The sequence below is a fragment of the Kogia breviceps genome, chromosome 11 (genome assembly GCF_026419965.1).
Source record: "Kogia breviceps isolate mKogBre1 chromosome 11, mKogBre1 haplotype 1, whole genome shotgun sequence".
Lineage (NCBI taxonomy): Eukaryota > Metazoa > Chordata > Mammalia > Artiodactyla > Physeteridae > Kogia > Kogia breviceps.
The window spans coordinates 96,574,943-96,602,838 of record NC_081320.1 but is presented as its reverse complement, the minus strand read 5'-3'; the positions used below and the strand labels follow the sequence as shown (position 1 = coordinate 96,602,838).

The 27,896-nt window shown below is 53.5% G+C and overlaps 1 protein-coding gene across 1 annotated transcript; it reads right to left on the bottom strand.

Annotated features, from left to right (window-relative positions):
* Positions 1-67: 67 nt before the first annotated feature.
* CYS1 (cystin 1) lies at positions 68-24,664 on the bottom strand. The gene is made up of 4 exons (XM_059078424.2): positions 24,329-24,664; positions 7,317-7,369; positions 2,407-2,891; positions 68-2,368 (listed from the first exon to the last, which is right to left on the bottom strand). The coding sequence occupies exons 1-3, from the start codon at positions 24,662-24,664 to the stop codon at positions 2,786-2,788; spliced, it is 495 nt and encodes a 164-aa protein (XP_058934407.1). The 3' UTR covers positions 68-2,368; positions 2,407-2,785.
* Between the last annotated feature and the right edge of the window lie 3,232 nt (positions 24,665-27,896).

Here is a 27,896-nt window from a genome sequence, read left to right as displayed (position 1 = left end):
GAGCCCGCCCTCTTCAAGTAGATGTTGGATAAATTTTTTTAAAAAGTAACGTGTCCGGAACCTGTGCTACTAAGGTCATGTTATTTTTATTTTTCACTCAAATCCTCTCCTCACCAGATTAGTAGAAAAGTCAGCCCCTCCCTCTACAGTTTCTCCCGTTCCCTGCAAATAGTCCTAAACCTCTCGGGCTTAGTTACCCCAGGCCGGGGTCTTTGTTTCCGCCACTTCCCAGGGACAGAGACACCCAGTCGACGCGGACATCCTGCTGTGTGGACGCCTTGCTGCCACGTGGTGCCGCTGTTGACAGCCGACCACAGGCCCGATTTTGGTGGAGGTTTGGACCTTGAAAGCGCAGCTGGGTGCCCTCAGTGCCACACGAAACCACGTGCCTTTTCAGTCTCGTGTGCACACCCCGGGGCACCAGCTCCACAGGGCGTCCATCGGATGTCATCCACCTCCTGAGGACTTAAAGTGTGTCACCGCTCCTTCCCAGGGTCCACGCGTCACAGAAAAGGCAGCTTTTTGTTTCCAGAGGGGTTTCATCACACCGGAGAATTGAGCCCCACCCACCAGTTAAGGTCTGATTTGGTCCCAGGGGGTCCGGATGTCACCACCCCAAAGGTCTGGTTTTACATGGCCTCCTTCCTAGGGAGAGCACAGGATTTCAGAGCCTCAAATGGTATTTGTCCTCTCAAAGGCAACCAAGAAGGCTTTTCTCCTGCCTAACTATCACCAGCCCAGAAAAAGAACCGCATCCCCGATCCACATAGGCTAGATCTTCAGAGGGCTTTTGGCTACAGTTCTTTGACAGCCTTTAGCTTCTCTGGTGTGAATTCACGTTTACCGGTGCGCCACTAGAAACAGCACGTCCTCACCAGTGGAGAGCAGATCTTGCTACGCGAACCCTGGCATCCAGCAGGGGGCCGGGCTCACAGCAGCAGGGGCTCAGAGGGTGAGAATGGGTGGGGGGGTTGAACAGAAATTCCCCAGGGGCGTCCACCCAGGGGCGCTGTCTCACTGGACGGCAGCCCAGTGGGAAGCGGCTCTGAGACTTTGGACATCAAAGGGGGGTGTCTTGGCAAAGCTCCCCTTAGGTGAGGAGAGGGAGCCTGAGCCGGGCGGGACCGCTTTGAGAGCTCGCGCGAGGGGCAGAAGCAGGGCCGAGGCCTGGCTTCTTCCCCAGGAGGACGGACACAACACTTCTCCAAGCTGGGAATGGAGCTAATGTTTTCTAAATTCCTGGGCTTTGTAGCCTCTCAGAGGAACTCAGCACCACAGAAGCCAGGAGACACGCGTGTGGCACTGAGACCTCCAGACATCGATGGGTCACTGTCACCTTCGACATGGAGATGTTTTCCTTCCTGCCTCTATTTCAGCCAAATCCCCGCCCCGCCCCGCCCGCCCACCCCCACTTCATGAGCAGGTTCCACACTCAGCTCCCGAGCACGAGGCTGGGGCTCAGAAGCAACACCCAGCGACCGAGGGAGGGCCTGGAGCTGCGCTCGGCGCCCAGGAGGCCCTCTGTGCACGTCTAGTGCCAGAAGCACCCGCCTCCAGGCCCTGCCTGATTCACGGGGTGTCCGCTTTCTCATCGGTCAGCTGGGAATGTTCGCAGGCGCTCCTGGCCTCACTGCTGTGATTTTCTACCTTCTGCCGGGTGGGAAGAGCCGGCGGCCCTGAAGACCCTTTCCAGGGGTGGCCAGTGGTCACCCTCAGCGGGGAAGGTGGTCCCGTGCCCCCGGGGGACGAGAGCTTGGGCGATCCCTGATGGTCAGAGCTGGGGGACGGGGCGCGCCTCCAGGACTCACCTTCTAGAGAGGGACACTGAGGACCGGAAGGGGAGGTGACTGCAAGTTAGTGCAAGAGCGAGGGCCGGAACTGGGGTCTCTGGCTCCTGCCCCGCCACACCCACTGCAGGGGCACAGGCCTCTCTTTGGGGAGGCGGGTGGCTCGTGGCTCTGGGCGGCCTCCAGCACCGGGGAAGGAAGAGTCAGCCAGGCCTGAAGCTCAGACAAGGTCCCTGCTACCCCAGGCATGGCTGGGCTCCAGCTGCCTGGGGATCACCTGGGAGCTGGTTAGAAACGCAGACTCTCAGGCCCTGCTGGAGACCCACAGAATCCGAATCTGCAGTTCAATAACATCGCCAGGCGACTCATTTGCAGCACAGGGGGTGACTCCCTCCAGCTCGGTAAGGCATACCTCCTGGGTGTGCCCTCCGGAGCGGAACCTCCTCGGGGCCGGCCCTCTGGGACGTGTGTTAGAGTTCCCGAAGTGTCCAGTCTGAGCCACGCTCAGCTAAAGAGGCTTCTTCGGAGCAGGTGGCAAATGGGACTTCAGAAAGGGGAAGCATTTCAAGATCCAGGAGAACCTTGTAGACGGATCGCCCCAGAGACTGAGAGGAGGAACCTTGTAGACGGATCGCCCCAGAGACTGAGAGGAGGGGCAGGTATCTGGCAGGTCACCTGCCCATGCACCTGTGGGGCAGCACCTGTGCCTTCCTTCTGGCCTGGATCTGCACAGCTGATCACCTCTTGCCAGCAAGCGTGATGGCCAGCAGCCGGCCACGTTCAGGACTGTCTGAATATGGATTTGAAGAGGGCAGTTGTGAAAGATCTGGGAGTAACTGCATGTTGGAGGTGGCTAAGCTCCAGCTAGAGCCCTGGGCAGGGCAGGGCGATGTGTGCACCCAGCCTAGGTTCCTAAGAGACCCGGTCAGCTGGGGCTGGGGCTGGGAGGAACGGCGCACTGGCCGCCGGGTGCCCACGGGGCTGCTGCAGCACCAGCCTTAGCAGCAGTACTCCTGCTCGATGCTGGCCATCAGCTCCTCCTCGGAGTAGTCGTACGTGATGGCTGACTGCCTCTCAGGCCTCTTGTGGCCGCTGCCTGGGGCTCTGTGGGTGAGAAACATGGACATGGGAAACAAGATGTTACCTTCAAACGCCACATCTCTACTGGACAACCACGGTGGCCCCTGTATGGAATTCTGAGCCATCCTAAAACCCAAACTGAAAACCTCTGCCCTGGGAACACCTCCTCAACCTCTTCCATGAGCAGGCCCCTGCCTGAGTCTCTGGTTTCATCTCCCCCACGTTCCCCAAGACCTTACGCTGTGAGGAAGCCAGTGCCTGTGATGCTTAAGGCTGAGGGCCCGGGGCTGGAAAGGCCCAGCTTGCATCGCAGATCTGCCACTTACTAGCTCAGTGATCACTTCCTCTAAAATGGAGCTGGATTCCTAAATTCATTCTGAGGCATAAATGAGATAATGCGTGGACAGCGTGTGACCCCGAATTTTGCACCCTGCACAGCCCTCAGCAAAGGCGAGCTGTGTCCCGACTATCCATCGGCCCGACCCGCTCCCTGGGCCTGCTCCTTGCGTGGGCGGGGGTGTCTCACAGGAGCTGCCGCGCTGGGACAGGATTGGGCGTCAGGATCCCGGCCACTCCCCCAACCCGCTGGGCAATGTATTAAGTGACCAAATCCCAGACCCTCATCCTGCCGCCTGGGCTCCTGGAAGCGGTTCCCACCAGCCTGGACCCGGCTGCCCAGCCCCCCTCCGGCTTTCTGGACTCTGTTGTGCCCCCGACTTCCCTGTCCTGCAGGGTGTCCCACGGCGGTGTCCACCTGTGCCTGGCCATGGCCTTGCCCCATTCGGCACCTTCGACAGGTGGGAGGGTGTGAAACCTGGGCCGAACTGGGTGCTGCCGGCCTGAGGGGCTGCCTCTGAAGGAGGAGTTAGGCCAGAGCTGCCCACTGCCAGGTATGGGACCGTGAGCTCCCACCTGCCAGCCAGAGACGTGCTGCCATGTGAGCCGGGGGCAACAGGTGAGCACCACCCTGCCTGCTGTCCCGGAATGCAGGGCAGGAGCTGGGCTCTGGGCCACTTGACTGTCACCTCAGGGTGTGTGCAGCCTAACAGGCCCCCCAGTGCTGAACAGCAAGGATGGGGGTCTGACGGCGGGACTCCACCTCCCCAAGCCCAGAGATGACACATGCCTCCCGCACAGCCCTCTGGGGTCACCCAGGCCAGCCCCCTCTGTGTGGATGGGGGAGAAATGCCTTGCCCACGGGTCCCATGGTGACCTGGCTACAGACCGTCCTCACCCTGTCCCACAGCTCAGCAAGGCCTTTCTCTCTAGGCACCCGACGCTCCCTGCAGTTGGGACACGGGGGAGAAAGGGGACAAGGAGGCAGGGCCGGCAGGGGAGGCCGGACGGGGAGGCCGACGGGAGGTGTTGCAGCCCCCGCAGCTGGGGCTCCACTCGGCCTCAGGCCAGCCTTGCCTGTCTGACGAGCAACACTTCCACCAGCAGCCGTAGGGCTGCTGGCCCGGGAGCCTGAAGACCGAGATGGGGTCTCCCCCTACTTGGGGGAGGGGAGCACGACATTAAAAGGGAGAGATGGTTCCTAGAGGGACTGAGGGGTCAAGAATTGAATCTTTGTTTAAATTATAATGCACTATGTCAGAGGTTCCTGAAGTCACGCAAAACAAAAACCCATTACTCTTCCCCAGAGAGAGCAAATCAGTTATAATTGGGCCACAGAGCCACACGCGAAATGAGGCCTGAGTCATTTGTACTATCTGTTGGGTCCGGAATTTACTGGCCCTCTGACCATGGGCAAATCATACCTTGTTATCTGTTTACTCATTAGGGAAATGGGGTGCCTGGCCTAGGCCTGGCTTATAGTAGGTATCCCACAAGCTTTTACAGAATAAATAATGAGCAAATTTCAGCAGCAGCCGCAGACAGAAGGCTCTTGAATCCCTGTTTCCCCTCCACGGGCCCTCGGCTTCTGTTAGCAGATCCTCACAGACTTCAGGTCGGGCCAGCGCAGCCCTGTCCTCCAAGCCAGTCCGGCTGGCTCAGCTCTGTTGCTTCCACACCTCAACCCTGGGGAAAGGGCGTGGCGACCTCGAGGATGGTCAGGGCTCGGGGGTCAAGGCCCGCAGGCCCAGGTTCACATCGAACATTCCCTTCAGCTGCATCTATGAAGCGTCTGCTCTGTGCCTGGTGCTGTGAGGGCCCAGAGATGTGGCTGAGAGTGAGAAGAGGTAAGTAAGACAGGCTGTCACAGGTACCCGCTGCGTTGCAGGCACAGGTGTGGTGTAAACCGGAGCCGGCCCTGCTGAAGGTGGGAGACTCACCGGGTCGACACGGAGGGAGGGGAGGGTGACAGTCTCTGAGCAGGAGATATTTGAACTGAGTTTGGGCGGATTTTCCCCTTCAACCTTTTATTACGAAGACTTCCAAGCATACCGAAAAGTTGAAATCATGGATTCAACAATTAAGTAAAAATTTTTCTGCTACACTTTGCTGGGTTTACTTTATCACACCTATTCCTTTATCTGATTTCCGGATGCATTTCAAAGTAAACTGCACGCATTAGGACACTTCTCCCTGAAGCGCTGCTTTGAGGGGTTCTGGCGGCGGAGAAGGGGGCGGTGGGCTTGTCTGGGGCCAGGAGGGCGGGCGCCGCAGGAACCAGGAGGGGAGGGTGCCGGGGGCTGCGCTCTGTGCGCACTCAGTCTGGGGGGGCAGGGACGGAGGTGCACGCTGGCTGTGTGGAGGAGCCCAGGGCTGGCCGGTGGCGGTGAGAAGCCACAGTGGATGTGGCAGCAGGACAGCCGCCGCTCCCTCCTCAAAGAGGTTCCCCTACAGGCAGGGGAGCCCAAGTTTGGGGAACAGAGGGAGGCGGCTGCTGCCAGTGCAGACCCTGGGGGAGGCCTGTACGGCTTCACAGCCTGCTCCCGGGAGGCAGAGCCCTGATCTCACCTTCAAGCCACTGAGCCGGGACCAGCCTGGGACCCACCCGGCCCGGAGTCCAGGGCCTAGCGTGGTACTCAGGACGCTCGCACTACAGTATGCGAGGGAGTGAATGAATGAATGAAGTACTCCTGGTGAGGGATGGCCTCGAGTTTGCGCGTGAGGCGAAGGGACCTATTCATTTAAAAATAAGAAACAGCTAATCTGTTCGAGGCAGAATTTAATCCTCCTAAAGTCCTTGCGGTGATGAAAACTTAAGAAAGTCACTGCCAGTTATCTTTACAATCAGTAGGAATATGCAGGCGGGACCGAGTTCCGCTGGCACCGCGCCGGGCCCAGGTCCTCGGCCGCGCCACGTGCTCGGGCGTCCCGGTCAGCGGAGCAGAGCCGGCCCTGGCGCCCGGTCACTGCGGCGAGGCACGGCGCCCGGTCCAGCACGGGAGTGCACGGGGGCACTGAGCCCACCCAGAGGAGAGCCTGTGCTGGTTTGCAAAGCAAGTGAAGAGCAGGGGCTGTGAGGGAGGACGGCGAGCGGTGCTCCTCTCTGCTGAGCGAAGCTCTGGCCTTGGCAAGGGGCGGAGCCCGCGTACACGTGCTCAGCGCTTCACCTCCGCGGCCACGCTGGAGTCCCAGCGCCCAGAGCTGACCCCAGCGTCCTCTGACCGGACAGCAGCGGCCCACGGTTTCAGCTTGGCCTTCAAGGCCCTCCTTCTCCCCCCAGACCCTGTGCTAAATGTCACCAGCCTGGGCGTGGTGTCCTGTTCAGACCCCTGTGTCTTGCTTGTGGATCCCACCACCTGGAACACACCTGCCCTCCTCTCTCCTTGGTGGAAATACGTATCTTGCAAGCCATTTAAACATCAGTTCCTCCACGAGCCCTCGGCAGTTTTGTCCCCTTTCAGACCTCCCTTGAGCCCATGTGAAGAGACCCCAACCTTCAGGAAACGGTCGCCTCAAAGGTTTGTTAAACAAGGGAAACCAGCCAAGTTCTGGCCCCGAAGCCGTTTGGAATTGGTAATAAAAATAGCCGTTGAGCCAGCATTTTCACATCTCTGGTCTTGAGCACCACAATCAACCATCCCCCAGGGACCCAGGGCCGATCACTGTGACCCAGTTAGAGATGAGAAAGCCAAGGGCAGAATGAGCCAGAGGCCCAGGCCGTCCCAGCACAGCGTCCTGGCGCCGGCTGCTCCCGGGGCCCTGGAATCCTCACACAGCCCAGGGCCGCGCAGGCAGGGAAGGCCTGGTCTCTGTGCCTGGGGTCCTCAGCTGACACTTCCCAGGGGTTTTAAATGTGTTTTCCTGCTAACACTGTAATGAGATTACGGGGACCCACCTGCCATCCTTCCAGGCTGTAAACTCCTGAAGGCCAAGCAAGGACTGTGCCTCACTTACAGATGAGCCACTGCAGATAGTTTCTGAGCGAACGGGTGGGGCCGGGGCTGGGGAGCATCCAGAAGGGGGACGCAGAGGCGTGGGGAGGGCGGGGGTGGGGGGTAGGGTGGCCGTGACTCTGGTAGAGACGTGCTTTCCCCCCGCCCCCACGGTACTTACTCAGAGACACTGCTGCTCTCTGCGTGGCCTTCGGTGCTCCGTTTGGGGGACACCTTGAGAAAGACGAAAGGAAGAGGCATGAGAAGGTCGTCGGTGGTACAGCCTGTCTTTGCCCTGGCTTTGTGCTGACAGATGCCACCACGTTCAACCCAGGGCTGAATAAACCAGAGCTGGAAAGAGGAAAGGCTCCCCTGCTGTCTGGCTCCACCCGCCCGTTTTGCATGTGGGAAGCTGAGGCTGGGAGAGGGGAGTGACCTACACAGCTCACACCGAGAGACTCCCCACCTCCCCGGCAGCTAACGGCCAGCATGTCCCCATCTCTCACTCCAGGGGTCAAAGTCCTGACCTCCATCTAAGCACTGCCTGGCAGCCTGCCCTGCTGCTCTGCTGTGCCCTCTCTGTCCTAAGTCAAGGGTGCACAGATGTCGCACGTGTCTGTCTGCAAACTCTTCCAAGGGTCCATGCCTGTCCTGTGCCAGCACCACCCCGTCTCAGTTACCACAGCTTTAGAATAAGCCTGGACTCTTCCCGGTTCTTTGCACCTCCTTGTATGTGTACTGCAGTCAGTTTGTCCCCCGTGGGGATTTTGTTGGGGTTGAATTAATACACAGATCATTTTAGGCAGACTTCTATCTATAATAACAAGTCTACCAGTTTATAAACAGGGAACATCTCTCCATTCATTTAGGATTTCTTTAATGTCTTTTAAGAAGTCTTATCATTTTCCCTGTAGAGGTCATAGATATCTCTTTTCACACCAATTTCTAAATACTTGATATTATCCTTTTTGAAATAAAATTTTACTTTCTTCCTGTTTGTTTCTGCAGATATATGATTGAAATATATACATTTTGTGTTCACCAGTCTTACTAAACTCTCTTATTAGTCCTAATAACTTATTTATAGATTCTTTTGGACTTTCTTTCTTCCCGTTCACATTATCTGAGAAAAATGGCCATTTGATTTTTTAAAAAAATATTTATTTATTTATTTATGGCTGCGTTGGGTCTTCGTTGCCGCTCGCGGGCTTTCTCACTGCGGTGGCTTCTCTTGTTGCGGAGCACGGGCTCTAGGCGTGCAGGCTTCAGTAGTTGCGGCACGCGGGCTCAGTAGTTGCGGCAGGCGGGCCCTTGAGCCCGAGGACTTAAGTAGTCGTGGCACAGGGGCTTAGCTGCTCCGCGGCATGTGGGATCTTCCCAGACCAGGGCTCAAACCCGTGTCCCCTGCACAGGCAGGCGGATTCTTAACCACTGCACCACCAGCGAAGTCCCTTGGCCATTTGATTTTTTTCCCTCGGGTCTCTACACACTTTTCACCTAGCCCTTCTGCACTGGCTAGGACCTCCAGTACTACCTTGAAAAGAAATGATAACAGGCATCTCTGTCTTGTTCCTTTATTGAAAGGGAAAGTTTTCATTATTTCAAATGTAATATTAGGTTTGCTGTGGCTTTTTCTCAAGTTGTCCTTTATCAGATCCTGGTCTCTCTGTGTAGGTCATTTCTTAAGCTCTGTCTTCCAGGGCACTGATCTTCTCTTCATCTCTGTCTAATTTCCTGTTAACCCAAACCATCAGAATATTTATTTATTTTATTTTTGGCTGTGTGGGATCTTCATTTCTGTGCGAGGGCTTTCTCTAGTTGTGGCAAGCGGGGGCCACTCTTCATCGCGGTGTGTGGGCCTCTCACTATCGCGGCCTCTCTTGCTGTGGAGCACCGGCTCCAGACGCGCAGGCTCAGTAGTTGTGGCTCACGGGCCTAGTTGCTCCACAGCATGTGGGATCTTCCCAGACCAGGGCTCGAACCCGTGTCCCCTGCATTAGCAGGCAGATTCTCAACCACTGCGCCACCAGGGAAGCCCAGAATCTTTCATTTTGTTTATTGTATTTTTCATTTCTTCAAGTTCTATCTGGTTCTTTTTATAATATGCTAGGTCACTTTCTAGAGGTCCTGGTCCTTCGAAGGTATTTCCCTTAAATAAGATAAAATAAACACAGCTGATTATAATCTGTGTCTGGTAATCCAAATAAATAACTGAAGTGTTCATTGGTCTATTTTTGTTGTCTTTGTTTCTTCTGGTGTTCATTTGGTTCTCTGGCTGGTTGGTTATTTTTTTCTTGTTTGATGCTCATTATCCTTGAGAACACTTTGGGGGTGGTCTCTGCCCTGAGAGGAACATGCCTTCCTCCAGAGAGGACATGAGCTTGCTCTGTCCAGGCACCCGGGGGCACTCCTGGTCTGGGGCCACTTGAAATTAAATCCATGCATTCAGGTATTTTGGACCACCTAGGCGATGGGAACTGGGGCTGCAAACCTTAAGAGGCAGCTAGATTGTGGCTTTTCTACCCTCCTGCACTGTTCTGTGCTGTGACACTTTTCCTTGCAGTCCCCCGAAGGTCCTGGATTTATGAGGGAAGGATCTCCTATTACTTTCACTGGGCCCTAAATTCTGTTTCCTTTACTGCTGGACACCATCAGACCCAAAGCTCAAGTTCACCTGAGGCAAATGCAGCCCAACGTCTTATATGCATCTCTGATTCTGCCTTTCTTGGATCTGGGCTGGTAATTCCTCACTATCTCACCAGCCACTTAATGCTTCAATGACACTCTTAAGACATTAATTATATCCAGTATATTAAGTTGTTTTCAGCAGCAGAGGGATCTGTCTGAATAACCTTCCATACTGTGTTCCTAGCATAAGGCACTTGAGGGCACTGTGGACACCAGCCTTTGACCCATGAAGCTGAGCAAGGCCACGGCCCAGCCAGATGTCAGCCTGCTTTGTGCACAAGATGCCCCATTGGCACAAGCAGTGCCCTCCAGGACAGGCCACGACTGTCAAGAACCCAGTTTTCAAGGAGCTCACAGTTCATGGGGAGAGTCTCATAAAAATGCAATGCGGGGGCTTCCCTGGTGGTGCAGTGGTTGAGAATCCGCCTGCCGATGCAGGGGACGCGGGTTCGTGCCCCGGTCCGGGAAGATCCCACGTGCCGCGGAGCAGCTGGGCCCGTGAGCCGTGGCCGCTGAGCCTGAGCGTCCGGAGCCTGTGCTCCGCAACGGGAGAGGCCACAGCAGTGAGAGGCCCGCGTACCAAAAAAGAAAAAAAAGTAATGCGATGCTGTGTGATAAATTCTGTAGCTGAGTTATGAAGGGCTGGGAGAGGAGGGGAAACCAACTCTGAATGGGAAAAACACCATGGGGGGTTTCCAAGAAGAGTGGCAAGAGTGACATTTTAGCTGGAGTTTTGACAGAGTTGGGGTTTACCAGGTGGAAAAGAGGGGAAGGGCACTTCAGATAAGGAACAGCATATGCAAATACATGGAGTTGGCAGTGGTCGTGAATAAGCATTCATCAAGTCCATGTGCCCTGTTGTGCACCATGTTCTATTACCCATACAGGATATGGTCCCTGCCCAGAGCAGCTCACAGCTGGGCAGAAAAAAACCAGCTTGATGACACAACTAGAGAAAAAGCCAATGCCAGACCCCGAGGTGTGGGCTACAAGTGCACGGGTCATCAGAAGTCATGATTTCAATGGTAAACCAAACATGCAGGCCTGCTTCCCGCTTTCATCCCAAATCCTTAGAAATGACAGAAAAGGCCATAAGCAGAAAACAAAAACCAAAAACAAAACAAAACAAACAAAACAACTCACAAATCTCTAACAGTACTGCAAGACTAGAAGTAGAGGTTTTTTTTTTTTTTTTCGGTACGCGGGCCTCTCAGTGCTGTGGCCCCTCCCACCGCGGAGCACAGGCTCCGGACGCGCAGGCTCAGCGGCCATGGCTCACGGGCCCAGCCGCTCCACGGCACGTGGGATCCTCCCGGACCGGGGCACGAACCCGTGCCCCCCGCATCGGCAGGCGGACTCCCAACCACTGCGCCACCAGGGAAGCCCAAGGTTTTTTTTAATATAAATTTTTTATTTTTATTTTTGGCTGTGTTGGGTCTTTGTTGCTGCACGTGGGCTTTCTCCAGTTGCGGCGAGCGGGGGCTACTCTTCATTGTGGTGCACGAGCTTCTCATTGCAGTGGTTTCTCTTGTTGCAGAGGACAGGCTCTAGGCGAGCAGGCTCAGTAGTTGTGGCTCGCAGGCTCTAGAGCACAGGCTCAGTAGTTGTGGCGCACGGGCTTAGTTGCTCTGTGGCGTGTGGGATCTTCCCGGACCAGGGCTCGAACCCGTGTCCCCTGCATCGGCAGGCGGACTCTCAACCACTGCGCCACCAGGGAAGCCCTTGTTTTTTCCTTTTAATAGTAGAGCAGGATGAGCTTCCTACTGTGCTCCCTGTGCACGTAATCCTACACGGCCAATCGGCAGCACTGGGCTTGTGCCCCCACAGGAAGCTGCTTACATTCTCTCCAAATTCGTTTTTAAAGTCCCCCTCCATCCTCCTATCCTGAGGCTTAATCCCAGGAATCCATCACCAGTCATCAGCGCCCCAGTGTGCCCAGTGCTTTGTCAGCTGCTGTGGAGACCCACACCCTATACTTTTGAGGTGCAATGTCACCGGAGAAGTAAGTCTTAGACATGTTAACAATGAGCAAAATGATAAGAGCACAGACCGGGGGCTGTAAACCTTTGTGCGATCAGGTTAACCCTCGGTTTACTCATTTGTGGAACAGGCACTTAGCCTTCAGGGCTGCAGAGAGATGAAAGATTATCTCCCTCTCTTCTGTCTCATCCTTAGTATAATGCGTATCCTGTAAGTGACCAGTAAACACCATTATGAACGTCTGACCCAACAACGTCCAGCCCAGAGTAGCCTCTGACGCAGCCCTGCTAGAAGAGAACCTGAAGGCGTGAGGAGGAGGAGGAGGAAAGCACAGGAAGATCTTGGTGTTCAAGGCCCGAGAGGTTCCAGGACAGCATACGCTTCCCTGAGAAACTAGTCCCGATGTGTTTCTTGGGAAATGTTAGTGAGTGGTGGTAAACAGAAGCAAGCTGGCCCCGGGTGTGTCCTGCCACGCAGGCCCTGTGGCATGGGCCGTGGCACCGCCTGCCACCACGGGCACTCCCATGCATTGGCCAGAAGAGCCTGTCCTGCCCTCCTGGCGCTCTCTCCACGTGGAGGCGCGCTGCACAGCACAGGTGCACTGCTTCCTTCCAGGGCTACCTGAGGGGCCGGCTCGCACCTGCTAGTGGCTAGTGATCTTGCCTCGGGGACTCAGTAGTCCCTGCATATTCCTTTGAATATTCGGGCCTTTGGGGAGTGTCCAGATGAAGAGGAGATGACTCCCACGTCAGCAAGGAACTCACAATGGGAAGAGAGACAGAGGGTAGGGAGGGGCGATGAAGATGAGAGAGGGGAGGGGATCACACAGACGTGCACACACGAGTGCACGCACACGTACACACACGCACTCACCTCCACCACCTCCTGAAGCAGCCCATTCCTGCTCGGGCGGCTCAGACTAGCTGAAAATTTTTAAATTTTTTTTTTATTAAAAAAAAATTAATTGTGGTAAAATACACACATCTTAAACCATCTCAACCTAAAATTTACCACCTTAACCATTTTTAAGCGTACAGTTCAGTAGAGTGAAGTACACGAACCAATCTCGCAAACTTCATCTTGCAGAACTGAACCCCTGTCCCCATCAAACAACAACTCTCATCGCCCCAACCCCAGCAACCAGCGTTGTCCTTCCTGTCCGACAGACGTGAGTCCTTTGGCACCTCGCCTGAGTGCAGTCACACGGTACTGGCCCTCTTGTGCCGGGCTTATTTCACGTAGCATAACGTGCTAGAGGTTCATACATGTTGTAGCCTGGGCCAGGACGTCATTCCTTTTTTTTTTTTTTTTTTTTTTGCGGTACGCGGACCTCTCACTGTTGTGGCCTCTCCCGTAGCGGAGCACAGGCTCCGGACGCGCAGGCTCAGCGGCCACGGCTCACGGGCTTAGTTGCTCCGCGGCACGTGGGATCTTCCCGGACCAGGGCACGAACCCGTGTCTCCTGCATCGGCAGGCGGACTCTCAACCACTGCGCCACCGGGGAAGCCCCGTCATTCCTTTTTAAGGCTGAAGAATATTCCACTGTACGGGTACATACCACGCTAGGTTTATCCATTCATCCATCAAGGGACACCTGGGTGGCTTCCACTTTTTGGCTATTGTGAACAATGCTCCTATGAACACGGGTGCACAGGTATCTCTTTGAGACCCTCCTTTCAATTCTCTGGGGCATGTGAGAAAGTTCTCTCGTATAATATTGACACCAATCTTCCTCCTGGCAGTTTTCAGTCTCTGAGGCTGGTTATTTTTTCAGGGACAACAGAGAAGTCAAGTCAAACTTTTACTCAACTACCCTTCAGCTATTTTTTATGAAGTCATCCAACAGGGACCCTAGTTCCCTCTTGTCCATTTCTGCTGGAACCCGCTTTTGCCATCACCTGCTGGGGCTTTTCGTCTCATCACCAGGTTTTGTAAGACTTGTTACAGATATGGTTTCTCCCCTCAGGAGGGCAACTGGGTGAAAGAGCAAGAAATCGGAATCAAACATTTGCACAGCCAGCCAGTTTCCGCTTCCCTGCGCTGCTCTACTCACTACTAATGGAGACACACTGCCAGCTGTAGGGCGGCGATGACGTGGTCCATCAAGTACGTGGACTGGACGCCCCAAAGCTGCGCTCAAACAGAAGGCCATACTCTTTCTTTTATAATTTCCCTGACAGCTCAGCTTTGTTGTATCTTTCCTTTCTTTACCTGTGTTTCTTTTTGTGGTTTGAACGTGTGGTTCTTCCTCTTGGTAATTTAAGTCTTTAACTTGACTTCCTCAGATGCAAAATGTGTTAGACAGGCCTCCCAGAAGATCCAGCTTGCCGAAGCAGCTCAGGAGCTTGTGAAAAGCAAAGACACAGCAGCCCCTGGTGGCTGCTCCAGGCCTAGTGCAGACACAAGCTCCCAGCCAGCAGGAGGCCTGCCACTCCTGGTCAGTAGGACACATCTGGACCCCGGGGAGGCCATGGCGCCTGCACTGGGGCCGTGGGAACCCGGCTGAACTCAGGATGAGCGTGTGATGTGTCGTCATTCGAGATCCTAGGGAGGCTTTGAAAAACTCACACCACAGCTGAACAAGAAGCAGAAAACATCTGAGGAAGAACTGAATAAGATGATTTCTTAAAAGTCTTCTCTGGGACTTCCTTGGTGGCGCAGTGGTTGAGAATCCGCCTGCCAATGCAGGGGACACGGGTTTGAGCCCTGGTCCGAGAAGATCCCACATGCTGTGGAGCAACTAAGCCCGTGCGCCGCAACAACTGAGCCTGCGCTCTAGAGCCCGCGAGCCACAACTACTGAAGCCTGCGCGCCTAGAGCCCGTGCTCCGCAACAAAGCCCGCACGCAGCAACTAGAGAAAGCCTGCGTGCAGCAATGAGGACCAACGCAGCCAAAAATAAATAAATTATTTAATTTTTAAAAAAAGAGTCTCCTCTGACCCTTACAACTAGGGTTTTTTGAAAAAAAGTGAAGTATCAGTGGTTAATCTTTACAAAACCCACTGGATATTTTATTTAACAATATGTGTATCCTGCTTCTTCTGTTTAAAGAGTTCTCCCATTCACTCTTAAAGTTTAACAGCTTTAAACGTATCTATGTACCCATATCAATAATATATATAATTGACATGGAACAAGCTGCAGATGTCTGAAGAATACTATTTGACAGGTTTTGACATGTGTATCCACTGTTAAACCACATCCATCACCCCGGGTGATGCTCCTTCCTCCCCCACCCACCCCCCCGCCTTCCTATCTCCAGGCGGCCACTAGTTGGCCCCTGTCACCGCACAGCCGTGTGCCATCTCTAGAAGCCTAAAGACGTGGAGTCAGACAGCATGCACCCTTTTTTGCCTGGCTTCTTTCACGCCGCATGACGAGCCTGAGGTCCGTCCACCCTGTTGTGTTTTATCAGTAGACTTCCCCCTTCCTCTCTAAGAATTGTCCTTCTTCGAAGCCCAGGTTTGCTTATGTTTCATTATGGAAATGTTAACACGCGCAGTGGAGAGAAGAGTGAACTCCGTCTCCGGGTACCGCATCTCCCGGCCTCGGCCAGTGTCAGCACTTTGCCAGTCGGGTTCAGTCCTCTCACTGCCGGGGGCGCTACTGTCCCCACACGGCTCCACTCCACGGCTTCCCAGGCAGCACGTGCTGCGGGCCCAGTGGACTCCGCTGTGAGGGCTGCTTTGCGTTCCTAAAGTGACAAAGGACTCCTGCAAAAGGGGGCTCTGACTCTGAAGCCACCAGTCCTAGGGCGCCCACCTCCCCTCACCAGGCCTTGCTTCCGGAAAGTGTTTCCAGAGACAGAAGGCCAAGGAGACCTGGAGAAGGTAAAGGGTGGGACTGAAGGAAAATAACAATAAGTTACGTATCTACAGCGTTCTGACACCTTATGAAGCACCTGCAAACGCGTTTTCACACGGGCAGCCGGATCCTCAGCCCCCGAGGCAGGTGACCTGGCACGGATCCTGGTCCTGCTGGGGATTTGGGCAGTGACCCTGCAGGAACCCAAGGGCCTGGGATGTAAATGAGAAGGTAGCCTCGGCGGTCGCTAAGGTCCCTTCAGCTCCAGCAATCTGTGATTCTCAAACTGCCAAGAAACCAAAGCTGCCGAGTCTGCTGGGAATGCCTTGGGCTGGAGGCTGCCTTCTGCGCTGGTGACAGCTCCCGGCACTCAGGCGCTAAGAATCTCCGTCTGCACAAACCTCTGCTGACCCTCCTCACCGGGGTGGGCTCGTCCCAGGCGCCGGGGGAGCCCGAAGCTCCTGTGCAAGGAAGCCTTCCTCAGCGCCTCCCTGAGACGCTGCAGTGACGCCCAATCCACCTCCTTCCTCCACCTCCCCGCACCAGCGCTCAGCACCCGCCGCTGGGCCCGGCCTCCCTCCGGCAAGGCGCTGGGACACCCTGCTTACAACCTTCACTCCGCCAGGCTTCCGCCCACGGACAAAGCCCACATCCCGGAACCACGGAGGGAGGGAGCCCTCTGGGGTCACACCTCTGACCCCATCTCCAGGCAAGCGCTTCTAAACACTTCTAAATCTGGTTGTTTCCGTACATCTCCTGGGAGGAGGTGCCTTCCTCCGGTTCCTGGAGTTCTCCAGGGCTCCAGCTGGAAAGCTGGTGGAAGGACCCTTCTCCTTCCACCCACATGCTCTCCCTCGTGGCCCCATCTAGATGCTGAGGTTCACAGAGCTACATGCCAGCTCCAACCGCCTTGTACAGTGGACCTGAGCTTCCGGCGGCCCACGAACTGGTCTGCCTCACACCCCAAAGGCAACCTGCACAACTCTGAGCGTCACTGGCGACTCTACGACACCAGCAGGAGAGCCGGGCGCCTCTGCGGCAGCCCGCCTTCCCTTGCTCTCACACCCAGCGTGCACCTCGCTCTCTCGCATCGCCTCTTACCTGGATTTCTGCAGAATCTCCCACCTGGGCACCCTGCTTCCCGCGCCGTCTCCCCTCATCCTCCACCCTCCTGCCGCCCCTTGTCTTTCTAAACACAGGCTGGGGAGGAGACACAAGGACTCGATAAGGTGGGCGTCTCTGGAGAAGGGAACTGGAGAAAGTGGGGGACAGGGAGGAGGGGAAACTTTCCTTTCAGTGTACCTGTTACCTTTTTTCTCATGTGCATGTATATTACCTATTCTGATTTTTAAAATAATCATTTAAAAATGAAAAACACAAAATTTCCACCAGCTCCCTGTTGCCTACAGGATAAAGTTCATTCCTTTAGCCTAGAAGGTTGTGAAATCGTGACCCAAACCGATCTCGTCGTCTCTTGCGCTCCATCCATCATCACCTTGATGTCCAGCCATGATGGACAACACGCTGCTTCTCCTAAAGCACTTGGTCCCTCGGGGTTTTTCTACCTGCTGCTCGCTGTTTGTGGAAAGCTCCCTCCTTGACTGACTGCTGGAAAACTCTACCGATCCTTCACAACCAACTCAGATGCCAGGCCTTCTTGGATGGGATTATTCAACTCCTTGTATGTAATATTCCTACTCACCTCCACTCCAGGGCTTCCACGATGAACGCTCACTTCACAACCCTCCCCCAACCCAGCGTGAGCCTTGGGGGGGCAGCGCCATGCTTTACTCGCCTAGGACTCCTAGGTTGATCAAATACCACTTACTGCCACTTAAATTTGTGTTCTTTGCTAGAGATCTGAAAGCAGACAGACGGTAACTGTCTTCAAAATACTGGCTTTTTGCCCAAAGTCCACTATAGCATCCATCACTTTCAAATCCCTCTGGTGGATCTGCTTTCCCGCCACGTAATCATTTTGATGCCTGTTTTCACCTTCACATCCCACAGCAGCTGTGAGCCAGGATTACTGTGAAGCCCTGGCTGACGGTAAAAGGCGAGAAAGAGTTACCCTGGCCCTCCTTTGCTAGAGCGAAATGGAACCTTTGCAAAAATGGTGGACAGTGGATTCATTCAGCCTAGAAGACAGATAATGATCTTCCCTAAATCTTGAGTGACTAAGATTTATTAGGCGGCGGGGGTGGCAGGGGGGGAGAGTATGAATTATCACCTGGTAGTAAAAGCACTGAATTTATATCTATTAGACTGAATCAGAATATCCTCTTTAAGGGTGCCCTTGAATTTCACTAGCACGTTTAATCCCTCAAACTTCTTTTATCTAGCCCATTCTGGGACTGAGATTTTATGGTTAATTCAGTGTCCTAATGGAGCCATCTTTATGGCTACCCACCAGCACTGCACTGTAAAAAGAACCTTCCTGAAAGCCTTGGCTACTCTCCAGTTCCTTGCCTCCCATATTCTCCATGAAGTCCAGCCTGTCAGGCTTCCCGTGCCGCTCCACTGAAACGGCGCTGGCCAAGGGCACCAGGGCCCTCCAAGCCGCCAGATTCAACGGTCAGCTCCCAGACTTCATCTCACTTGTCCCATCGAGCAGCATTTACAAGAGCTGGTCGCTTCCTCCTCCTTGACATACTTTCCTCCCTTGGCTTCCAGACCTGCATCCTCTCGGTTTGCTTCCCTTCAGGATGTCCCCTCGTCTTCTCTACCTCTGAACACAGGCCACACACATAAACACCCAGAGCAGTGCCTGGCACACACTCAGGTGTTAGCTGACCTCAGTATCACTGGTGGTCCGATGTAATCTCAACCCTTCTATGTTTTAATGGCCGCCAAATTTATAAGTCCAAACCCAGCCTCTCCCGAGTGCCAAACTCTTACAAAGATCTTTTCAGTGGATCTCTCCAGGTAGAAGTCTAGCACGCATCTCAAATTTAACATATCCTAAAACAACTTCCTGATTCACAACATTCAAACCCTGCCCCTTGCACATTTCCCATGTCAGTTAATGGCAACTACGTCCTTCTAGCTGCTCAAGCCAAAAGCTTTGGCGTCCTCTGACTCTTTCTCACACAGCCCACAGCCAGTCCAGTAGTAAACGGGCTCTCTCTCTAGTCTAGGTCCACATGCCAACCAGTCCTTCCCAGCTTGCCCACTACCACTCCGGTCCAAACCGGATTCCTGCAAAAGCTTCCCAGCTCTGCTTCCAGCTTTGGCCCCTCCACCCCCATCCCAGGCTGTCTTCAACAGGGCAGCCAGGTGAGCCTTAAAACAAACCAGATCATGTCATCCGCTTCCAGAATTCCTCCAGCCTTCTCTACCTCATTCAAAGTAAAAGCCAAGGCCTTGGACTTCCCTGAAGGTCCAGTGGTTAAGATTCTGCGCTCCCAATGCAGGGGGCACCGGTATGACCCCACCCCCTAGCCCCCCAAAAGAGCCAAGGCCTTCCGGTGGCCACAAGGCTCACGGTTCTCTGCCCGGGCACCAGGCCACCCCCCTGTCTCTCCCAGCTCTGACCTGCTGAGCGCAGGCCCACTGCTGCTCTCCCCAGCCCCTACTGCTTTTTTGTCCTTTATACTTTATTTTGTTCACTGTTGGACTTCCATGACCGAAGGTTAGTGAAGGTTTTGTCTGTTTAGTTCACTTACGTATAACCAGCACCTAGAACAGTACCTGGCACACGTAGGTGCTCAAAAAGTAAACGTTGAATGGATAGACCAATATTAGATGGTACACTTTTCTAATTAATAGACCACTGATTGAGAGAGATACTGCTGCATTTCTTTTTAAAAAAATCACAATTTGTTTACATAACTTAATACAAGACAAATCCAAACCCTTAGATTTTCACACATAATTCTCCCACCCTAAATAGTTTTCAGTTTCAATATCTCACTAAAATACTGCTGATTTTAAAGTTCTTCTGACTTTTGGAAAGGAATTCTGCCTTGGGCACCAAAGACTGCCCAGGAACAAGTTGAAAATTAGTCTAGAACAGTAACAAATGCTTTAGTGAATTAAAGTATGTGAAATATTTTGCATTCATTAAAATAATAATGAAGAATATTATGCAACAGCATGAAAAGCCGCTTATGGGATAGCTTACGTAAAAAAATTTTAAGACTGTTATAATTCAATGATATATATCTTTAAAAGAACAAAAGAAATGAAAACAGGTGACAGCTGATAAGTTAAAGAGTATACTGGGTAACATTTTAAATTGTTAATGATGCAATATGGTCTTTGCCTATACAATTTTCTTAAGATTCTCAACATTATGGGAATTCTCTGGTGGTCCAGTGGTTAGGACTCCACGCTCGCATTGCAGGGGGCATGGTTCAACCCCTGATCAGGGAACTAAGATCACACAAGCCACGACGTGGCATGGCCAAAAAAAAATATTCTCAGTATTGGCAAAAAATAAACAAACAAAAAAACCTACCTGGAAACAGCCTGAATATCTCACAATAAGAGATTAATTAAATAACACTACCTCTGGATGGTGGGCAAATTATGAAGACATTATGATAGGAGAAATACTATGATGCTAAATAAAAGGATGCTATAAATTGTATATCTACATACACTACACTCTTTTTTTTTAAGGGAACTTTATTATTTTTTTAAATTTATTTTTGGCTGCGTTGGGTCTTCGTTGCTGCGCGCAGGCTTTCTCTAGCTGAGGCGGGCAGGGGCTACTCTTCGTTGCGGTGCACGGGCTTCTCATTGCGGTGGCTTCTCTTGTTGTGGAGCACGGGCTCTAGGCGTGCGGGCTCAGTAGTTGTGGCTCGTGGTCTCTAGAGCGCAGGCTCAGTAGTTGTGGCGCACGGGCTTAGTTGCTCCGTGGCATGTGGCATCTTCCCGGACCAGGAATCAAACCCGTGTCCCCTGCGTTGGCAGGTGGATTCTTAACCACTGAACCACCAGGAAAGCCCTATGAGCAATGTTTATTTCCTTTTCTATATATTTTTTAAGTACATATTTTTTCTGTTTTCCAATTTTTCTGCAATGAGCATATATTCCTTTACAATTGTAGAGTGGAGCTAATATAGGGCTTATTTTTTTATTTAAAACCTCTCATGTGGGACTTCCCTGGTGGTCCAGTAGGTAAGACTCTGCGCTCCCAATGCAGGGGGCCCGGGTTTGATCCCTGGTCAGGGAACTAGATCCCGCATGCATGCCGCAACTAAGAAGCTCGCGTGCCACAACTATGAGCCCGCATGCCACAACTAAGACCTGGCGCAGCCTAAATAAATAAATGAATAAAATATTTTTTAAAACCCCCCACATCTCTCATGAGTAAGATCATTTTAAGTTTTTTATTGCAGAGAACAACCAAGAACAATTTTTTTCTCATGTGCATTTATATTACCTATTCTAACTTCAAAAACAAACACTTAAAAGTAAGCATAGGGGCTTCCCTGGTGGCGCAGTGGTTGAGATTCCACCTGTTGATGCAGGGGACGCGGGTTCGTGCCCCGATCCGGGAGGATGCCATGGCCACTGAGCCTGCGCGTCCAAAGCCTGTGCTCCGCGACGGGAGAGGCCACAACAGTGAGAGGCCCGTGTACCGCAAAAAAAAAAAAAAAAAAAAGAAATAAGACAAAAAAAGAGCACTTGATCAACTAAAATTATTGCCACAAAGCTCATTCACTGAACAGAGGACTCCTCAGGCCAGGGAGGAAACCTCTCCCAGGCCTGACCTTGGAGGGTTCTGCTCCTTTAAGCTCAGTGCCAGCGAGCAAGCGTCTGTGATTCTACCACCCGGGGCAGCTCAGAGAGGTGTCTATTTGGGCGAGGGATACAGAGAAGTTTGGCTGGTTGCATACAGACTGACAGTTGTAAGACTGAGGCTGGACCAAGGACAGAAAGGCAGTAACAAGCAAGTCTCACAGCTGCCAGGGCCATTTTGGTATGTCTGACTGTCAAGGTCGGGGGGGGTCTGATCTCTGCTCTGCCATAACCATGTGGCTTTAGCCACTTAACTTTCATCGGTGCCTGTCTCCTCTTGCCCATCTGTAAGACTGGACGATAATAATAACGGTAAACACGAAACGAGTTAATACACGTGTGAGACCCAAGTGTTCACCGAAATACTAGCTACAATTATTCTTGGACACAGACAAGAATAGTACATAAGATTCAGAATGAGGGTTCAGAGATACATAATTCGTCTCTAAGAAATCGTCATCAACAGTGGTCAAAATTTTAAATGTGGGAGCTTAAAGGGATAATTTCACTTGAGTTTGACACTCTCTTATGAAGACTACCTCTCTCCTCCAAAATGCTAGATAGTTATGAACCTAAGAAGGCTTTTCTTCCTTCCTTCCAAAGAAATTTAAGTGTTTATTTACACGCTCAGTCAGGCTTTTGCTCTGTCCATGGCAACGTCATTTCTAACATTCTGAAGAAGGGCCAACTTCTACATACAGGTTTCGATACCGACTCATCAAAATTCCCATTTTTTCCTAGGCCAATGGTGTCTTGTTAACGCAGAGTCTTGTAAAATGTACAGCTGCCAGAGACTCGGCTGAAGGGTGTAAACTGTAAAGCAAAAAGGCACAGCCTCCACACTTGGCCATACAGGCAGTTAGCCTTCCACCTGTGACCTCTAGAGCCAGGAAATTAAGAGGTTTCACCCTGTTTACTTCATGTCCCCAGACCTGAAAAGAATGAACTGGACTCAGAAGCCTCCTCGCAGCTCTAATAGTCTAAGATGCTAGGATTCATTCAAGAAACATCTATGGTACAGAAGAGACGTACAATCCACACCCAGAAGAGCAACCACAGCTGGCTGACTTCACCTCCTAATCTCTCTGGACTCCGTCTCCCCTTCAGCCCCCTCGCTGCGCTGCTCCCCTCAGGACCTGCTCGTCTGGACCACTGAAGCGGCCGCAGTTGGACATCTTGCTCCTGGCCCTTACTCTGCCCAGGTCGCCCTCCCCATGGCTGTCGGTCCAACCTTCCTAAGACACAAAATGTCACTCCCCTTAGTCCTCCAAAGACACCCACGGCTTTAATGGTGAAGTCCAAACTCCTCAGCAGGGGATACTCCTAGCGTGACCTGTCCGTAGCCTGGCACTCACCGTTCCCAACCTCTCCAACTCCAGTGCCCCCACCCACACCCTGGGTACCATATGCCCCGGCCACCACTGCCTTTGCACGCACGCTTCTCTCTGCCCAAATGCTCTTCGCTGCTTGTTTGCCTGGCTAGTGCCATAGACCCTTCCAGATCCAGGTCAAGTGCTGTCCTGCTGGGATGCCGACCTGACTTCTCCAGGGGACCAGTTGCCCCTCCTGTGGACTCTCTCTACAGGCTGCCCACAGGTGTTCTACTTGTTGTTTGCAGATCCCTCTCCCCCATTACACCGTCAACTCCTTGAGGGCAAGGACTGCGTGCCATCAGTGTTCATCTCTAGCACCCAGAGTGGTGCCCGGCACACAGTAGGTGCTCAAGCAATACCTGAGAAATGACTGAAAGAATGAGTAAGGCAGCCCATGCACCCTAGGAGTTGCTGTGATACTCAGCGAATGGGGGTGGGGACGGGGGAGGGAAAGCCATTCTTTCTGTTTTCTTTTCATTTTCGCTTCTGAAGGTTCCAAAGCACTTGACAACTGATCCCCAAAAGATTGCTTCCATGCCATCTCAGAATTTCCCCCCAATTTTCTCAACTGTTTATCCATTTTGAGGGTTATATAATGGAACTCTGATGTAATCTTAAAGGAATCTTGTTATATAATTGGGTCCCACTTGCTGCGGCTCGCTTTGGGAGGGTAGCAGGGGATGGGTAGGAGGACAGGGGAGGAAGACCCCGCAGTGTCCGGGTTGGCCCACCCAACCCGGGTGGTTGGGTGGTTCCACCCACCCCTCCCCACCTCACTGAGGCGCTTCCAGGATTCCACTGCTTGGTGGCTGCCCCGGAAGACACCTCCCTCTGGTCCCAGCAGTTGTTAAGCAAAGCCTGCAGGACTCCGGGGAAGGGGGGGAACTGCCTTGGACATCCTCCTCAAGCCCAGGAGCTGATATCACAGATCTTGTTCATTCAGCTCTGCTGGAGCGAAGGCTGTTGCCATACGAGAGTGCTCACTTTTATTGTTTTTCTAGAACAGCGGGGATGTTATTACACGTGTTCTGGAAGACAGAAGAAGGAAGCCAAAAAGAAATTGCACAGCGTCTTAAAAATAGCCAGTAGTATGCAAATTGCTTGACCACAAGGCAAAGATCCTGATGTGTGTCGCGCGAGGGGCCTTTGTAAACACTCCCACCTCTTAGCATCCTCCTCCGACAGTGCCCGGGGAATGGCCAAGGGGAAGGTACCCGAGAAGAAAGCAGCCCCGTTGGCCAGCCCCTACCTAGGCTGGAAGGAGCCACAGTTCCAAAAGGAAAAAAAGGCAAGCTCTGGCCAGAAGCAAGCCTGGGAGATGCATTTCTGCTAAGGGATGTCTGTCTCCCTGCCTTTTAAGGCTGCTGCCAGCACTGTCACCCCCCAAATCGGAGGCAGTGAGACCAGCACCCAGAGGAGGCAGAGAGGGGAAGGGGGCGAGCAGGGAGGGCGCGGCGGGACGGCCGCGGGGGCTGGGGGACAGGGCGACAGGGCGGGAGCCCCGGAGGGACAGGGCGCGGGGTGCCGGCCGGCGGGGAGGGGGCTCCGGGGCAGCAACCGGCGCGGCTACCCCACCGGCTCCGCGGGCTCCGACACTCACCGGGCTCCCCGCGCCGGCTGCGGGTCGGGGCCGCGCCGGGCCCCGCGGGGCCAGCTCCCCGGGGCCCCAGGCCGCCGACTCGGCCAGCAGCTGGTCCAGCAGGCGCAGCGTCTCGTCCCCGCCGTCGGGGGGCGCCACCGGGCCGGGGCTGGCCGCCCCCTCCGCCGCCTCCTCCGCCGCCTCGCGGGCCTCCTCCCGGGCCGCCGCCGCCGCCGTCGCCGAGACTGGCAGCCCCGTCCCGCCCTCCGGGGCTGCCCCGCCGGGCCCCGCCGGCCGGCTGTCGGGGCTGCGCAGCCGCCTCAGGGCGCGGCCGCTCCGGCTGCTGCCGCTGCCCATGGCGCGCCCGCCGAGCAGGCCTGTGGCGCCGCCGGAACGCGGCCCGGGGGCGGGGACGCGGGAGGGGGCACGGCCGGGCCGGGGGTGCGGACCCGGGCCGGGCGTGAGCGGAGGGAGGGGGAGATCCCGGGTCTGGGACGCGATTGGGGGCGGGGACGCGAGCCGGGCCTGGGGGAGGGGCGAAGCCACCGGTGTGCGGAACGCGGGGCGTGGTGTCGCGGTGGGGGAACTAGATCCCGGGACAGGGGAACGTGGGAGGGGGCGCGACCGGGGCCGGGGCGCTGAGCCCGGCCTGCAGGTGGGGGCCGAGAGCCGCGGCTGAGGGCTCTCGGGGAGCCGGCGGCCGGGGGCAGGGAGCGAGGGCCGGGTATCCGGGCACTGGATGGCGAGGGCACTGGGGCGCGGCGTCCCCTCCTCCTCCGACTCCTTCCTCCTCCCTCTGGCCCTTCTCGGGCCCCGCCTCTCCTTGCGGGGTCAGCCCTCCAGGCTCTGGCTCCCCGACCCTCCGGGTCCCCGCCGCCTGGAAGAACTGCAGGCACTGGGCCTCCTGCAACACGCCCAGACCGGCCTGCGTGGGCTGGTGATGAGTGCGGAGGTGACTGCACAGCCGGGCCCCTCCCGAGCTTAGAGCGCGATGGGGACTTCACCTCTCCCAGCCTCCTATTCCTCACTCGTTAAGCTGGGGGAAGGGGCCGGACGGTAAAAATACCTCTGAGGATGGAGTAAGATGGTGAAGGTGCCGTGCCTCCCACCCTTCCATTTCTGCCCTGCTCCCTCGCGCGACCTAAGACAGGACAGAAGGAGGGAGGGGGGCCATTCTCCCGGACCGGACTCCCCGCTGCAGCCTTTCCGCAAGGGAGGCGGTAGCAGGCAGTGGTGGGCCCTGGGTTTCCCGTCCCTCTCCTCCTGCCCCCAGAGAGATCCGGTGCTTGAATGCCGAGTCTCATTAAAAAAGTAACTACTTTGGGGAAAGAAAAAATTTGAAGACATTAACCTGAATCCAGATGGGATTGCAGAATAATTGTTAAAATGAAATGTTGGCTAAAGCTTCCCTACCATAGACTTGAAATTTTACTATTTTGTCACTTCAGGAGTAGGCATTGAAAGCTTTATGCCCAAGACAATGGAATAAACATGGGATTCGAGTCTATATCCATTTGTTTTATTATCAAGAGACTAAGGAAGTATTTGTAACTCCTCTTTATTTATTTATTTTTTTTTACAGTTTTTTGATGTGCTGTCTTAACCATCCAGATGCAGGAGATGGGCCCCATGCATTATTTGGTGTCATTTGGGTGTTCTGATTCCACAGATGTGTCTAGTTTGGAAGCTATTGATATGTTTTCTTTTTAAGAAAACAAATCTCAGCCTGAAACTCTTTAAACTTGGTAGAAAAACAGTCACAGGGAAAAGAAATCTTCCTTGTACTAAGTTCAACTAAGTTTAATCATTTAAAGGAAAACATGTTTTACTACTGCCTAAGTTGAGTCTAGTTATGTGACTCACAGTTTAAATATATCCAGAGCTCCCTGTGTTCACCTCCCAGGGCAACTGATTTTTCTGAACGCTCTTGATTCCAGCCCTGTTTCCCTAGACTTGTCTGGCTCACTCAGCTTCAGTGAGCGAAACCGCCAAAGCCTCTGTTCTTTCCACTCTGAGAGTGCATTTAAAATGAGCGACGTTTGGGGACCTGGCTTCCACCTACTTGTGCTGAAAACCCAGACTGCTTTCATTAGAAGCTTCCCATGACAAGCAAACAACCTGCGTTTTCCCACAGGACCAATGCCACCTCAGATCATCTCTAGAAATAAACAAATAAATAAACAAGAGTCTCTTTGTCCCCAAGGGTTGGCCAAGTCCCAGGAATATTGGGACCTTGAAAATGGGGTCTGATCCCTCTTAAGGAAGCAGCCATACTGGCAGCCACACTTCTCCAGCTAAAGGACTTCTTTATGCAGCGACTGGGGTGGTAGCTGGTGAGGGCGGTGGAAGATGAGGCCCAGGGTGGGAGCTGTCTGCTTAAACTCCTGGAAAATAAGAACATCCTGCAATGAATAAGTTAAACTTTGCGAGAGAACTACAGTTGTTGATACTTTGGGCAGGAGATGTGTCCTGAGTGATGTTTCCCTTGGCAACAGGACTAGCCTGGCATCTGGAGATGAAGCGGGTCCTTTCCTTACCACAGCCTGAGGACCACCCTCATTGCAGTGGGCGGGCGACCCCTGCCCCCCTTGCAAAGCCCCACTCAAGTGCCCTTCTTCAGGAACCCTCTAGATCTCTCTGCTCAGAACCTCTATGATTTCCCACCATCCCTGACCCATCACTAGCTATTACATAGGAGAGAGATATTGTATAGGTGCCCGTCATTATGAATATGCAGAAGGGTAGTGTTTGTATTCAGATGAGAAATGAGACAGCATTTGAAATGTAGGCAAGCCATGTTTCTATTTTTAATGCTTAATCAGTAACTTGAGAGAGCCACAGTGCTATCGGTTATTGCTGATACCTTCATACCTTTTGAGAGCAGTATCTCATATAATTGCTATCGTCTTCTTGCAAAGTTCCAAGCTTTTGCATTTGGTTTCATGGCTTCACCACTGAGAGGGGTGGGAGAAGTTGTAAAGGAGAGTCAACACCATTCATTAAGGACTATTAATGAGTTACAGAACTCCTTTGCAAGATTTATTCAGAAATAACGTATCTTGGACTTCCCTGGTGGCGCAGTGGTTAAGGATCCGCCTGCCAACGCAGGGGACACGGGTTCGAGCCCTGGTCCAGGAAGACCCCCACATGCCGCGGAGCAATTAAGCCCGTGCACCACAATTACTGAGCCTGCGCTCTAGAGCCCGCATGCCGCAACTACTGAGCCTAGAGCCCATGCTCCGCAACAAGAGAAGCCACCGCAGTGAGATGCCCCCACTCGCCACTAGGAGAGAAAGCCCGCACGCAGCAACAAAGACCCAATGCAGCCAAAAATTAAAAACTTTAAAAAAAGAAAAGAAATAACCTATCTTAAGTCCTCAGAGTTGGCATGTTTACATCATGACTGATTTGGCCCGTTCTACAACATTGTAAAAGATTCTGACCCTTTGCGGTAGAACATGGATGACATATACCCCGTTTGAACAAAAGACGGAAAGTGGCATTTGTGTTGCAGACTTTCATTAGTTGACCAGTTCTCACTGCTTAGAGAAGCATCTACGGGCTTCTGGTTCAAAATGACAGATCAGGG